This window comes from Stegastes partitus, unplaced genomic scaffold (assembly GCF_000690725.1).
Source record: "Stegastes partitus isolate 25-593 unplaced genomic scaffold, Stegastes_partitus-1.0.2 Scaffold1625, whole genome shotgun sequence".
NCBI lineage: Eukaryota > Metazoa > Chordata > Actinopteri > Pomacentridae > Stegastes > Stegastes partitus.
In genome coordinates, this window is record NW_007579356.1 from 55,518 (window position 1) to 66,828 (window position 11,311).

The 11,311-nt window shown below is 45.3% G+C and overlaps 1 protein-coding gene across 2 annotated transcripts in view; it reads left to right on the plus strand.

Moving 5' to 3' along the window:
• The window catches only part of fcgbp (Fc gamma binding protein), an 18,504-nt gene extending 7,485 nt beyond the window's left edge, over positions 1-11,019 (plus strand). Inside the window, exons 10-23 of one of the 2 annotated variants that reach the window (XM_008301056.1) lie at positions 112-685; positions 798-997; positions 1,314-1,455; positions 2,229-2,557; positions 2,633-3,206; positions 3,293-3,891; positions 5,276-5,843; positions 5,936-6,534; positions 6,620-7,187; positions 7,268-7,467; positions 7,556-7,936; positions 9,416-9,702; positions 10,559-10,608; positions 10,729-11,019. In XM_008301056.1, the coding sequence (XP_008299278.1) occupies positions 112-685; positions 798-997; positions 1,314-1,455; positions 2,229-2,557; positions 2,633-3,206; positions 3,293-3,891; positions 5,276-5,843; positions 5,936-6,534; positions 6,620-7,187; positions 7,268-7,467; positions 7,556-7,936; positions 9,416-9,702; positions 10,559-10,568 (5,031 nt within the window). In that variant the 3' untranslated portion in view covers positions 10,569-10,608; positions 10,729-11,019. The remainder of the gene's footprint in view (positions 1-111; positions 686-797; positions 998-1,313; positions 1,456-2,228; positions 2,558-2,632; positions 3,207-3,292; positions 3,892-5,275; positions 5,844-5,935; positions 6,535-6,619; positions 7,188-7,267; positions 7,468-7,555; positions 7,937-9,415; positions 9,703-10,558; positions 10,609-10,728) is intronic. The other variant, XM_008301057.1, reaches the window with a different exon arrangement.
• Positions 11,020-11,311: the final 292 nt, after the last annotated feature.

The window sequence follows — 11,311 nt, forward strand, 5'->3', positions numbered from 1 at the left end:
CATAAAACATACATACTAATTACAGACATACACTGATAATTACGGATTAATTTTAACATTCTACTCATCAGTGGTTATTTCCTTTAATCAACACTTGTGCCTTTCTTCTAGATAAATGACGTGTTTAACTTCCTTCCTGTGAATCTCAATGATGGAGAGGTGCTAGTCTACAAAGAAGGAACCAATTATGTTATTAAGACAAACTTCGGACTGCGTGTCACCTATGACCTGGTCTACCACGTGACGGTTAAAGTACCTGGAAATTATCGCGACAAGGTCTGCGGCCTGTGCGGCAACTTCAACGGTGACCAAAAAGATGACTTCCAGCTGCCCAACCGTCAGCTTACCAACAACGTGAATGCGTTTGGAAAATCCTGGAAGGTCACCATCCCCAATGTGGTGTGTGAAGATGGCTGCGAAGGGAGCAACTGTCCTAACTGTGACCCAGCTCGCATGGCAGTGTTTTCAAAATCCACTTACTGCGGCATCATCACGGCACCCAAAGGTCCTTTTGCAGTCTGCCACAGTAAACTGGACCCAAAGCCATTCTTTGAGGACTGCGTGTTTGATGTGTGTGCTTCCAATGGTGATGGAAAACTGCTGTGTGACAGCGCGGCAATGTATGCATTGAGCTGTCACAGTGCTGGAGTGGATATCAAAAACTGGAGGACGGCCTCCTTCTGTCGTAAGAAAAAACTTTTTACCTCCAAATTAACCCCCTTTACTCGTCTGCTCTGTTCTAAATGTTAGCTGTGGGATCTTCTCTTATATATTCATCCTTCTCTTCTTTATTTCAGCCATGAAATGCCCCGCCAACAGTCACTATGAGGCGTGTGCCGAGGCCTGCTCTGCCTCCTGCCCCGGCCTCACAGAGATCGTCGAGTGCCCCACCTGCTGCACAGAAGGCTGCGCATGTGATGCCGGTTTCTTATTTAACGGAGAGACTTGTGTCAAAGAGACCGAGTGTGGCTGCTACGAGAACGGAAGAAGTTACAAGGTAAAATTTAGAGCCGTTGTCTGTGCAGAAAGGCCACTCTATATATAGTATGTGGGGTCATTTATTTAGCATCGAACCCCCAATGCAGCATTAAAAAGCGGCAGTACAGTTGCCTTTGCTTTTTATTTTTTTCCTACAGCGGTGGACATCGGCCAGTTTGATTTTTAGAAATGTGCGCTGATGATTTCTCCTGAGGCTTAATTAGCAGATTGGCTAAATTTGTGTGTCTTTAAGGAGCCGTAAGCAGCATGAAATGATGTGAATCCTTTTCAACTTATTTTTTACTTCCCACCGTGAACTCGTTGTGCGTCACCAGGCCGGCGAAGTCGTGTACAACGAGGACTGTCACACAAAGTGCACCTGTGATCCAGAGAAAGGCCTCGTCTGCGAAGAGCACTCCTGCCCTCAGAGCACCAAATGCATGGTGAAGAAAGGAATCAGGGCGTGCTACAACACAGGCAAGACTGGTGGTTTTAAACTAATCCTATTATCCCAGCGGGGAAAAAAAAATCTTAAATAAATTTAAAAATCTGTTTTCATTTTATTAACCCTCTTAACCCCAAGCCCCAGTTTCATGGTGTGTTTTTTTGCTCTTGTTGCATTTGTACTAACTCATTTATTTACTGCAATATAAAGTCCTGCATCTTAATGAATGCAGCACAACCACAGCTGGAAATAGAGAGAACTCAAATTCTGTGCAGCAGAACAAAGTACAGTTTAAAAAGAAGAGGAAATAAATTGCGTTCATTGATTATTTATTGTCTAAAAATTGAAAAAAAACACCAAAGTCAACATGTGCATAATGTTTCAAGTACCCAAATTGTTACTGAAAAAAATCTAACTCTGCATACTCTTAAGTTAGATAGTATGAATGTGTATTGTCTTTTATAGTGTGACAAGCTATTTGACTACTTGTGTTTTTAGTTAGTTTCCATATATGTCTCATCTCTGCTCTGTGTAAACAAAGTCCAGCCGAAAAGTCCCCAAATTGTTGTCATGTGACTCTTGGTTGCAGCCCAGTGTTTCATGGCTGCTTTAAGGAGTGCAGAACTTTTTTTTGTTTTTCACAGAATGTGGTTAGAAGAAATTATTTTTGGAGATTGTTTTTAACGACACATGTAGAATAAAGTGACTTTGATGACAATTTTAAAACTAGATTTGCCAAATTTTTCCACGTCACACAACTGTTTCCATATAAATGGCGTAATTCCCTTTCATTCGTCTCTTGCAGACCCCTGCAAAGACGCCAACTGTCGGGTCAAGGAGACGTGTCGCGTTGAGAAGGGGGAGGCCGTGTGCGTCCCCACGTACACGGGCGTCTGCTGGGCCTGGGGTGATCCGCACTACCACACGTTTGATGGCTACAACTTTAACTTCCAGGGCACCTGCAAGTACGTCATCTCCAAGACCTGTGGCGACACGGACGGTCTGGTTCCCTTCTCGATTGCTGAGAGGAATGACAACCGAGGAAACACAGCGGTTTCCTACGTCAGAGAGGTGGATGTGTCCGTGTATGGGTTCACCATCACCATCCAGAGGAACCAAGTTGGCAAAGTGACGGTGAGAGTTTGGTTTCTTTGGTTAGTTATGTTTCCGGTTTACTGTATATTTATTGTTCTGATCCTTGTTCTTTAGGTGAACGGAGAGCTGCTGAATCTTCCTGTACAACTGGGTGAAGTGGCAGTGGTTCTTAGAGGAAACACTGCGGTGGTAGAGACAAACTTCGGCCTGGTCGTCTCCTACGACTACAACTGGTATCTCGTCATCAGGCTTCCCAGCAGCTACTACGGCTCAGTCTGCGGTCTGTGCGGCAACTTCAACGGCAACGGCCGCGATGAACTCCAGAATCCGGCTGGCAAAGCCGTCTCTTCGGTGATAGACTGGGGCAAGAGCTGGAAAACCCCCGACCAGGACAAGGACCACCCTTGCTCGGACACCTGTGAGAAAAACTGCCCCACCTGTGACGGTAACACGCGTAAACTCTATCAGACTGAAGCTTTCTGCGGGGCCCTCACAGCCAAAACCAACAGCGTGTTCCAGAAATGCCACGGAAAAGTGGACCCCCAGGCTTTCATGGACGATTGTGTGTTCGATATGTGTCTCAATAAGGGCGACAAAAAGATGCTGTGCCAGGCGTTGGCCACCTACAGTGTGACGTGTCGTGAGGCGGGAGTAACAATCACGGGCTGGAGGGAAAAGTTTGGCTGTTGTGAGTATCTGTGATCTCTTTTGCTCAAGATTGCAATCAAATCTTTTTCTTGTTTCTTAACTAATGCCTGTCTACATTCCACCTAGCAATGAACTGCCAGCGTCACAGCCACTTTGAAGACTGTGCGAGCCCGTGCCAGCCATCTTGCCCGTTCCCTGAGCAGAAACAGGCCTGCAAGGGTGCCTGCGTGGAGAGCTGCGTGTGCGATAAGGGTTACGTCCTCAGCGCCGGCGTCTGCGTTCCCGCTAAAACGTGCGGTTGCTCCTATCAGGGCCGCTACTACAAGCCGGGCGAGCACTTCTGGGCTGATGAGGTCTGCGGTCGCCTCTGTGAGTGCGATTCCACCCTGGGCATGGTGACGTGCCGAGAGGCCTCTTGCTCTGCCAAAGAGAAATGCACCATGGTGGACGGAGTGCGCGCCTGCCGACCCATCAGTCACGCCACGTGCACCGCCTCGGGCGACCCGCACTACCGCTCCTTCGACGGCCGCAAGTTCGACTTCCAAGGCACGTGTGTGTATCAGCTGGTGGGACTGTGCTCGGAGCAGCCCGGGCTGGTGCCGTTCAAGGTGACCGTGCAGAACGACCACCGGGGAAGCAAAGCCGTGTCCTACACGAGGACCGTCAAGTTCTCCATCTATGACATCACTCTCACCATCAGCAGAGAATACCCCTACAAGGTCTTGGTAGGTGTGACAGGATCGTTTTGTGTAAAATGAGAGAAAATTTTTAAAATATATACAATAACTTTTGTGTATTTAATGAAGCCATGCACAGTTTTAGCTTCATACGATGACTACTTTCTGAGCTACAGGCCCTTGAAGCACATGGAGGTTGTTTTTCCAGCATTTTTGAGCCCTCATAATTTTATACATAAAGTACATGGACAAGTTTTCAGGGCTTAAAAACACATTTCAGCTCTGTTAAAAACTGCAGCCAAGTCAATTTAACCTCCAGTTAGGGTGTTACAATCTAAAATCTTGATTTGGTTCTGCATATTTTTTTTCCGGAGTCTCCATGTTCTCCCCGTGCAGCGTGGATTCTCTCCGGGTTCTCCGGCTTCCTCCCACACAGTCCAAAAACATGTTGAGGTTAATTGGTGATTCTAAATTGTCCGTAGGTGTGAATGTGAGTGTGCTTGGTTGTCTGTCTCTAAGTGTAGCCCTGTGATAGACCGGCGACCTGTCCAGGGTGTCCCCTGCCTTCACCCTGAGTCAGCTGGGATAGACTCCAGCCCCCCACGACCCTAGTGAGGATTAAGCGGTGTATAGATAATGGATGGATGGATGTTTTTTTCCCCCCATAACTAACTTTGAGCATCAATATCATAGTTGTCAAATGGCCACAGTTTAAGGTCTTGTCATAGAGCATTGATACCCTAAATGTGTTTTCTGATCATTTACTGGACAAAACCTTGAAAAAGTACACTTTGAACAAACTGTCAAGGATCACATCACCATGTGCAGTACGTCAAAACACGCCACAACTGATGAAAGGTTTCATTTTTATCTACTATTTGATACCAGGCTCATCTTGCAGCCATGATTCCTTCCATGGCTAAAACAATAGAAGGTCAAATTTGGCTTCATTATACACTAAAGTTATTGTACAAATAAAAAAATCAGCTGATTCTGCAGGGGTCCAGGAGGGAGGCACAGATTGATTTGTCATGGTCCAGATGTCAAGGTATGGATAATGTGAAGCATATAGCGACGTAATGAGAGATTGAATGAGCGATCTGTTTTTATGTGGATGTTTGGAGAGAAAATAAATGGGACACAGCATGTAGCGTTATCGAAAATAAAAACAGCACAGCTACTCTCAGCCTCATTCATATGAGTGGATAATAATGCCTTTTGTCATTGTGCTAATTCTGACATCCCTTGTGCTCTTCTGCATATATATATATATATATATTTAATTGCATATTAAAATTTTGATCCAGGCAGACTTAATTAAACTAAGATTTAACTGCACATTAGAATGGCTTAGCAAGGTCCACGGAATTATTAAATCTATAATCTCCTAAAAATATTCCTCTCTCTCCCTGCCTATTTTTCTGCTCTTCAGCTTAATGGGCAGCTTGCCTCGCTTCCGCTGGATTACAACAATGAGCTGGCCGTGTTTCTCAGCGGCCGGACGGCTGTAGTGGAGACAGTCGCCGGGATCACCGTGACCTTTGACTGGCGGAGCACAGTGAGCGTCAACCTGCCCAGCAACTACCAGGATGCAGTCTGCGGTCTGTGTGGCAACTACAATGGGAAAGCTCAGGACGACCTGACCATGCGGGACGGCCAGGTGGCCCCCAACGGAGCCAAGCTGGGGGAGAGCTGGCAGGTGGGCTTTGTACGGGGCTGTTCAGCAGGCTGCCAGGGGGCATGGTGCCAGGCTTGCTCAGAGTCCCAGAGGAAAGAGTACCAAGCCATGAAGTACTGTGGCGTTATTGCTGACAAAGCCGGGCCTTTCAAAGACTGTCATAAGCATGTGGACCCTACTCCCTACCTGGAGGACTGTGCTTATGATGTTTGCCAGTATCGTGGGCACCATGGATCGGTGTGTGAGGCTGTAGAAGTGTATGTCGCCGCATGTCAGAGCCAAGGAGTCACCATCAGCTCCTGGAGAAGCGACAACTTCTGTCGTGAGTTTCCGATTGTGTTTTTGTTGTTATATTCATTGTCTCTTTTGATATTCACTTTGTTCCTTTTCCTCTCTCCTCATTCTATCCCACAGCGATGGCGTGTCCCGCTAACAGCCACTACGCCCTGTGCGCCACTGGTTGCCCGGCCACTTGTGCCAGCTTAACCTCCCTCACCACCTGCCACAGACACTGCGTAGAATCCTGCGAGTGCGATCAAGGCTACCTGCTCAGTGGAGACTCCTGCGTCCCCGTTAGAGACTGTGGATGCTCCTATGACGGTCAGTACTACAGGAAAGGAGACGTCTTCTACCCTGAAGACAAGTGCGTGGAGCAATGTGTCTGTGGAGAGAACGGGGCTGTGACCTGCCAAAAGGCCAAGTGCCGTACAGGAGAAATCTGTAAACTTGTGAACGGAGTGAAAGGCTGCCACCCGGAGGGGCAGGCAAAGTGTGTGGCTTCTGGTGACCCTCATTACATTTCTTTCGATGGACGGAGGTTCGACTTCCAGGGCACCTGTGTTTACGTGTTGGCAAAGGATTGCGATGATGACAAAGGCCATCTGACGCCGTTCACTGTTACTCAGGGAAATGAGAAGTATGGAAACGGCAAAGTGGCTGTCACCAAGTCGGTCGGGGTAGAAGTCTATGGTTACGTCATTTACATCCAGCAGGGGATGCCGTGGAAAGTCCTTGTGAGTCCATCAACCAGAATACTCATGTGGTTACATTTGTGCAAAGCTTCTCCCTGTGACTGTGCTCTCCTCCCTCTCTGTGCAGGTGGATGATGAACTCTTAAACCTCCCGCTCTCCCTGGAAAACAGGCGTCTCAGAGTCACCCAGGAAGGCCGCAACATAATTGTCCGAACAGACTTTGGCCTGACGGTCCTCTACGACACCGTCTACTACGTCCAGGTGATCGTTCCTTCTACATACCAGGGCAAGATGTGCGGCCTTTGCGGCAATTACAACAAAAAAGGTAGCGATGATTTCAGACTTCCTGACGGCAAGCAAACGAAAAGCGTCGACGACTTTGGGAAGGCGTGGGTGGTGGACCTGCCTGGGTTTGTGTGCGGCGGCTGCGGAGGGCAGTGCCCAGTGTGTGACAAGGCCAAGGCTGCTTTGTACGGAAAAGCCGACTCCTGCGGCATCATGAGTGCACCTAATGGGCCTTTCAAAGCCTGCCACAGCAAAATCGACCCAGCAGCATACGTGTCTCATTGTGTGTTTGATGTCTGTGCTGCGGGTGGCAGCAAAGATTCTCTGTGCAACAGCGTGCAGGCCTACGCTGTGGCCTGCCAGAGCGAAGGAGCTGAAATCCAGCAATGGAGGAGCCGCTCCTTCTGCCGTGAGTTGCACACAACAGTTAAAGATTTCGTTATATTTCAGATGCATATTCAAATTTCTTGTAAATTTCTTCTCTTGTAGCTACTTCCTGCCCACCACACAGCCACTACGAGGTGTGTGCGGACACCTGCGGCGGGACGTGTGTCAGCTTTATCTCTCCGTTCACTTGCACTGAAAGCTGTTTTGAAGGGTGCCAGTGTGACGCCGGCTTTATTTTTGATGGCACCAAGTGCGTTGCCCTGGACAACTGTGGGTGTGTGCACAAGGGCAGATATCTGACGGTAAAGCTGCACTGAGAGCATTTAGCTTTGACACACAAGCAAAGGTGTAACGAGTGATTTTAACCCTACACACCATGTATGTTTCCAGGTGGGCCAAGCAGCGGTGTGCAAAGAATGTAAGACTAAGTGTGTGTGCCAGGCCCCTGGGCTGGTAAAATGTGAGAAGCTGTCCTGCACCAGCGGGGAGGTTTGCAGCGTAAGAGACGGGGTCAGGGGTTGCCATGTCAAACGGGGCCATTGCACCGTCAGCCCAGTTGGACATCTGAGATCCTTTGATGGAGTCTCTGGAGCCATAGGAGCTCAGGGGGCATTTGAAGTGGCCAAGCTGTGCGATGAGACCTCTGAGCTGTGGTTCCGTGTGGTTGTGGACGTCAGGATCTGCAGCAAAGGAGGCGCTCCCATTGTTGACACTGTGTATGTGTACCTCAAGGAAGCTGTCGTGGCAGTAAACAGCCAAAAGGAAACCTGGGTGAGCACGGTTAAAACAGTAACTGCTCTCTTATGAGCTCTTTGTCTGATTCTCTTTGCTGTTCTCGTCTTTCTTCAGCATCACCCGAGCCACTCATGGCAAATTGCAACCTTCTCTACACTCTAAAAAACAATGTTTAGGCTCAAAGAAGACAAAAGATTATGAAATTATGTTCAACCAACAAACTGCACTGAGTTGGGGAAGTTAGATTTTCCTGTACAGTTGAAGACATTGTTATTTACTTAATGCTTGGCAGAATAAACACAAGTTTTTTGATCAAATTAAGTTGTTAGAATGAGCATGTTATTAAAAAGACTTAAATGTTATGTACTTACAACAACTTTTGTTTTCAAGTTGGCAAACTTTCTTAAAAAAGAGAAAAAGTTGCATAAATTTGCAGAAAGTTGAATTTTTCATGTTGATTTTTTTTTTTTACAAAAAATTAAGTTGTTAGAACAACTATTTACATTCTATTTAAAATGATTGTTCAAGTGTAATGTCCTGAACATATCTGTGGACAAAATGTGTTAAGTTGACTTAATGATAAATGAAGGTGCTCCAGTGTTCGGTAGGTAGAGGAGGGAACCTGAAATCCTGAACTTAAGGTGAAGAAAATGTTGTTTGAAGGCAATTTTATTAAGTTACCGCAACTTAAAGTTAGTTTTCTATTGACTAAAACAGAAATGTTCTTCTTAGATTTTTAAGTTTTTCATAAAATTAAGTTTTTGAAACTCGTATTCCCGCAAGTATTTTCATTTAAAATTACTTCTTAAGTGTTCTGTACTTAACGACCATAACTATGAACAAATCAGCAAATAAATGGCAAATTAAAAAAATAAAAATAAATAAGACGCTCCAACATTTAGTAGGGAGGAGAGGGGATTTCAAATACTGACCTTCAAGGAAAGAGGTTTTTTTTAAAGATTAATTTACATAAAATTAATTCGTTGGAACTACGATTCCAATGTTGATGTTTTAAATCAACTAATGCAGAAATATGAGTTCAAAATTCACACGATTTTAAGTTGATATGTCGACCTGACCCACTAAAAAATGTCTGCAACTTTAAAAAGGTTGATCTAAATCAGTGAAGTAGATTTTTTTTATTTATTTTTTTAAAAAATATCTTTGAGCAATGCATTTAATAAAGTGGCAGGAATGGGTCCATTGAATTACACTTTAGACTTTAAGCCTGCTTCTGCCAGACTGTTTTCATGTTAATAGAGAGGTTTTGTTTGTCTTCCCACTGTCACTAAAGTGCTTACTCAAAGAGAATAGTTTGTATTTGTTGGAAATCCCTCCATAATATATCCATTACTACGAGGTCACCTTGACTGAGATGTCTTGTGTTGTGAATTGGGACTACATAAATAAAACCGAATGGATCTTTGTGATGTAGAAACTGCTTTGTTATTTGTTGTATTTCACCTGAATTAATATTGTTTTTCCCTCCTCTTTCCCGTTCTTGGTGTCATCCAGGTAAATGGCAGAAAAGTGTCTCTTCCCAGCAAAGTGACGAGCAAACTATTCGTCCAGATCTCGGAGAGGACCATGATCATCGAGTGGACGTCTGCTGTGCGGGTCACCTACTCCATCTCACAGGAGGTCAGCGTCATTATTGACAGCAGCCTGTCTGGCAAAATGTGCGGCGCCTGCGGCAACTACAATAACAACTCCAAAGATGATATGAGGACCGCGGATGGGAAAACCACCACCGATGTGTCCGTAGTCGTTGCCTCCTGGAGCGCCGGAGACTTTTCTAGATGGTGAGTGTTGCTCTCTTTTGTATAGATGTAGTGGGCAAAGATTTACCGCGACGCTGAGCGCTGTGATAATGATAGTCCTTTGCTTCACTACTTGCTCTCATCACAGTGCTCCTGATGTTAACTTTAATTGTTTTAATACTTTGCCTGCTTGTCTACGCTTTTAACCTCCAATTCCAGTTAGAGCGGAAGTTTTAATCTTGAACTCCATCTTTCCCTTTATTATGCAAACTGCAAACTTAATTTGACCAGCGAAATAATCAAGTACAGATCAGCGAGAGATGGGACGGTGCTATGACCATTCAACCGCTTATTCTCTTAACAGCAAGAACTAAACAAGGACTCCACAGAGCCCTTTTAAAGGAATGAGAGTGTGGTTTTTAATTGCATTTGGTCCAATTTAATTAAGAAATGCCAGAGAATCCCCTATGGTAATTACTGATTAAAAAGCAGGTGAGGCTGACAGGCATGGCCATCAAAAGCTACCAAGCTTGCAATCCAATCACTGCTTGTCATCCAAGGACACTTAAGACTCATCTGGGTGCAATATTAATTTGAGCCCTCATCTTTAGTTTTGTGTCCTAGCCTTAAGTCAATCCTTTAGAGAACTGAGTTTTCTGCATCCCCATTCCTCTCTTTATTCAAAGTAGATGTCTTTTCGCTGGCATTTTCTCATCACCGGACCCTAAACAGCGCAAGAAAACACCCCCCCGAGGATCAGCGTGGCTCTTGACTGTTTGCATATGCCTTTAAAAATGCAATTTTCCAAAGCATTGCTTGTAATCTACGTTGTGCCTGAGCGGACCTGACTTTACTTTGCTCCGGTGCCCTTTGACTGCAATTTTCTTTTTCATTGCAGCGGCCTGTAGAGATGTCGGCTCTGCGCTGATAGGAGCATCTGGTGCACAGGTACAAAATAAATAAATAAAGAAAACACAAGTTGTTTTCCCCTTCTCAAAAATATGAACTGATGTTTCCTGGTGAATGAAATAGCTGGCTTACATCCGTGTGTTTTACCCTCTTTTGCAGAACAGGATGTTTACAGTCCCGCTCATTATACTCCCTCTTTTAAAAAAAATGGTTTTTGGTGGTTTCCTGGCGATCTGGTGCTCTATTGTTCACTTTGGAGATGCAGAAACATGTAGCTCATTCTTGACCAACATCTCCATCTAGTGGAGGAGGGAATTATGTCGTCTCCGGCTAAGAATGAAAAGTCTGGAGCCTCATATCTGTCTTACTATACTTTTTAAATGTGTGTATTTTACTATATATGCTCTTTTTGCTGTTCTGACTACTGAATAAACATGTTTTCACAACAAACTGTGCTGAAGTTATTTGTGATTCCCTGACAATTTACTCAACTTTGACAAAAAATTAGAAATGAATGACTCTTTGTAGTGTGTGCCGAAACTGGGGAGAGGAAGAAACCGTACACCCAACCAGATGCCTTGATAAGAAAGCTACTAAAAAGTCCTTGGAGTAGGAAAGGAATCGGAGACAAAAACAAAATACCACAAGCAACTAAAATAGCAGACACCAAAATTGAGACAGGAGCAAAGCTGGGTCCGGCCAGCTCTGTGTTTGCTCGCCGAGGGGAGAATCTGGCAGCTTG